This window comes from Triticum dicoccoides, chromosome 5A, assembly GCF_002162155.2.
Source record: "Triticum dicoccoides isolate Atlit2015 ecotype Zavitan chromosome 5A, WEW_v2.0, whole genome shotgun sequence".
NCBI classification, from domain to species: domain Eukaryota; kingdom Viridiplantae; phylum Streptophyta; class Magnoliopsida; order Poales; family Poaceae; genus Triticum; species Triticum dicoccoides.
In genome coordinates this window covers 268,157,887-268,160,849 of record NC_041388.1, presented here as the reverse complement: position 1 = coordinate 268,160,849, position 2,963 = coordinate 268,157,887, and the positions used below count along the sequence as shown (strand labels likewise).

The 2,963-nt window shown below is 51.4% G+C and overlaps 1 protein-coding gene across 1 annotated transcript; it reads right to left on the bottom strand.

The window, feature by feature from the left end:
* Positions 1-449: 449 nt before the first annotated feature.
* Positions 450-2,440, bottom strand: LOC119300937. Its single transcript, XM_037577844.1, has one exon. The coding sequence runs from the start codon at positions 1,902-1,904 to the stop codon at positions 951-953; it is 954 nt and encodes a 317-aa protein (XP_037433741.1). The 5' UTR covers positions 1,905-2,440; the 3' UTR covers positions 450-950.
* Between the last annotated feature and the right edge of the window lie 523 nt (positions 2,441-2,963).

Genomic DNA, 2,963 nt, shown 5'->3' with positions numbered 1-2,963 from the left:
CCAGCTCACAAGTTGGAGGATGTTCAAGCCCACTTCCGAAGAAAATTTGCAACAAGAGGACCTGGGAATGCATACTTTGATAAATGACATTGTTAAAGCATAACAAGAATTACACTTTCATAAATTAGTCCGGGTACATGTTAATGTTAATTAAAAGTGAAGAGTTGTGTAACGATTTCGTATTAAATTATACCATAAATAGAACGCCTCTTGTTTAAACCGTCAGTCATCTAAAGCTTCAGTCAGCAACAGCCCTATTCCAGCATTGTTGATGCTAATTTCTGAGCAATGGTAATGCTACCTTTTTCTTAGGGAAATGATAATGACACCCTAGTAAGCTTCGAGTATCATATTAATTTGGAATTCGACCATAACACCAAATCATCAACAGACTGCGGAACAAGAACTGTAGCGAGAAGATAACGGATAGTTCACACCACATACAGGACTGTATCTTACAACAAGTAACCATGAAAAATAAGTTATCAGGCTAATTACCAAAATGGCATGTACATCATCATGTAATCATCTCAACAGATGTCTGGACAGGAAAACCAAACAGTGCTAAAATGGAACTGATCCAAAACTAGAATTAATTTCAACAAAAACCATGTCGTTTGCAGTGAGTGTTACCCAGCTTTACCGCTAATCTACTTCCTCTGAAATACAGCGTCCCAATTTTATTTTTTTTGAGGAATTCCAAATCTGACTTGATACATTCACTTCTCCACTGCTTTGGAGATGAACAGAGCTCCTTGGCATGAACATGGCAATTATGAACATCAATTATAGCCATCGCATAAAAATTAACCTTCGAAATAAACCCACCAAAAGAGTGCTTTGAAGCTGAGCCCTGACTTCAGTAATTAGCAACCCCTGACTGATGGACAAATTCCATGCCTCCGGGCATTGTTAGTGATGGTTAAACTCTGCAGAAAATCCAAAACAAACTATGCAGCATACTCGCTCTCGATCACCGGTTTTGTTCGTGTCCACAGCGCTACAGGTGCTTGCGCCCGCCCAACCTGCGCCATGCGCAATGTCTCCCCAACCTCTGAATTCCGCTCCATCACCTCCAACTTCTTGGCCCTTTTATGCCTCACCAGACACAGAAGAGCTGAAGATAACAGCCCCAATGCTATGGCGCCCCCAACCACGCCAACGGCAACCTTCCAAGCTTGCGAGCCCCCCTTGGTAGGACCTCCGGCAGCCGGTATCGGCGGGGCAATTGCGCCTGGTGGCAATGGAGCAGGAGCAACCTCACTGGAGTTCACCACTATCGAGAAGTGCCCTTGGCGATACGTAGCACACACGTTGCTTGCCTCTTGGTCCCGGAACTGCGGCACACCATCCAAGTCGAACCACACACACCGTGACCGTGGTGCTGGGCGGCCTGCCGGCGCCGCCCTGACATTGCTGAAATGTACAAGAATCGGGCTTCCTGACGCGACGATGTTCAGCTCCGGCAACCCCACTGCCGAAAGGTTGGCAGCATCATAGGCTAGCAGTCCAAGCACCGGCGAGAGGTAGGTGTAGCCGGGGGGAGGCGGGTAGTAGTGCTGCGACCAATTGCCCAGGTTGTGGTACACGAGCAGCATCCTCTCCACGCGCGGCTGCGCAATGACGCCGGTGGGCAGGCCGAACTGAAAGTACTGGGACAAACCTTTCCTCCGGAGGCTGCCGCTGCGCAGGCGGAGCGCGGACACCGAGACGCCGGTGAGGTTGCCGGGGACGGTGGCATTGTAGACGATGCCGGTGCGCGGCCGGACGAGGGCCCGGTACGCGTACTCCTGCAGCATTGCGTCCAGGGCCCTAGCCGGCGACGGCGTCGGCTGCTGCGCCGCCACCGGAGAAGAGCGCAAGAACAGCAGTTGGAGGAGGCAGACGCATAATAGGAAATCCATGGGCACCACGGCTCCGCCAGGAATCCAGGTGTGGTGAGAAAGCCAGGAGGGTGGGAGGCAAGCTCGAGAAGAAGAGTCAGGAGGATCCCCTCGTCATCCACGAACGCGGCAAAGATTGGCGCGCGTACGAAGAATTACCACCTCCACCTCTTAACTCGGGGGAACAAGGACGAGATTCGGCGCGGGAAACCTTGGGATTCTCCACAAGGACGCGCATTTACTGCGCCCACCCCGCACGGGCGGGACAGCTCTCTACGGGGCAACCTCGAGCGCAGCAGCAATGGAGATGGAAGCTACGACGGGACAAAGACAGGACTGTGAAAACAAGATTGGGTTTTTTTTTGCCCCCGAGAGAGTAAGAACAGGTTCTGGAGCGAATCAGTCTCGGAGGAATCAGAGCGGAGAGACCGGTGGCGACGGGATTTGAGACGATTGCGACGCGGGGGGAGGAGGAGGAGAGGGTTTGGGGATTGAGATCGAAGGAGAGCGGGGAGTGAAGTGGAGGAGCGGAGAGAATTCTTGGTGAGGGTCATAGTCGGAATTTACAATTTTTTAAAGAGGTTTAGTGGGTACTCCTATTAAAGACGCGAGGCATACAGCTGTCACGGCACCGGAAGTTACCCTTCTAGCCCTGGGAGGCTGAACTGCGTGAAGCGCACTGTCTCCGCAGGCTGGTGTGTGGGCCCCACGCGCGTGTGCCGTGCTTGTCCAGGGTGTCCTCTGCCGTAACGTTTGGATTATTCCGAGGGGCTCTGTTCGGTTTGTTGCATGTAGGAGAGGTCTCGGTTCCATTGCAATGTCACTGGCGGGTGGGGCCCACCGGCCAGTCACGACCTCCTCCTACTCCCTTCAATCCAAAATAGTTCTAGCTCAAAACTGCGACACTTATTTTAGATTGGAGGTAGTGATATTTAGATGCTATATGCCGTATGAATTTGGGAGTTCAAAATACAGGAATTTTATAAAATGTCTCTTTGGATGTTGCACAAGAAATGAGCACGGGAGTTTTGGAGGATTCAGGAGAGGGAGTAGAGTGAGATATTGTGCAAGCGCATGAGA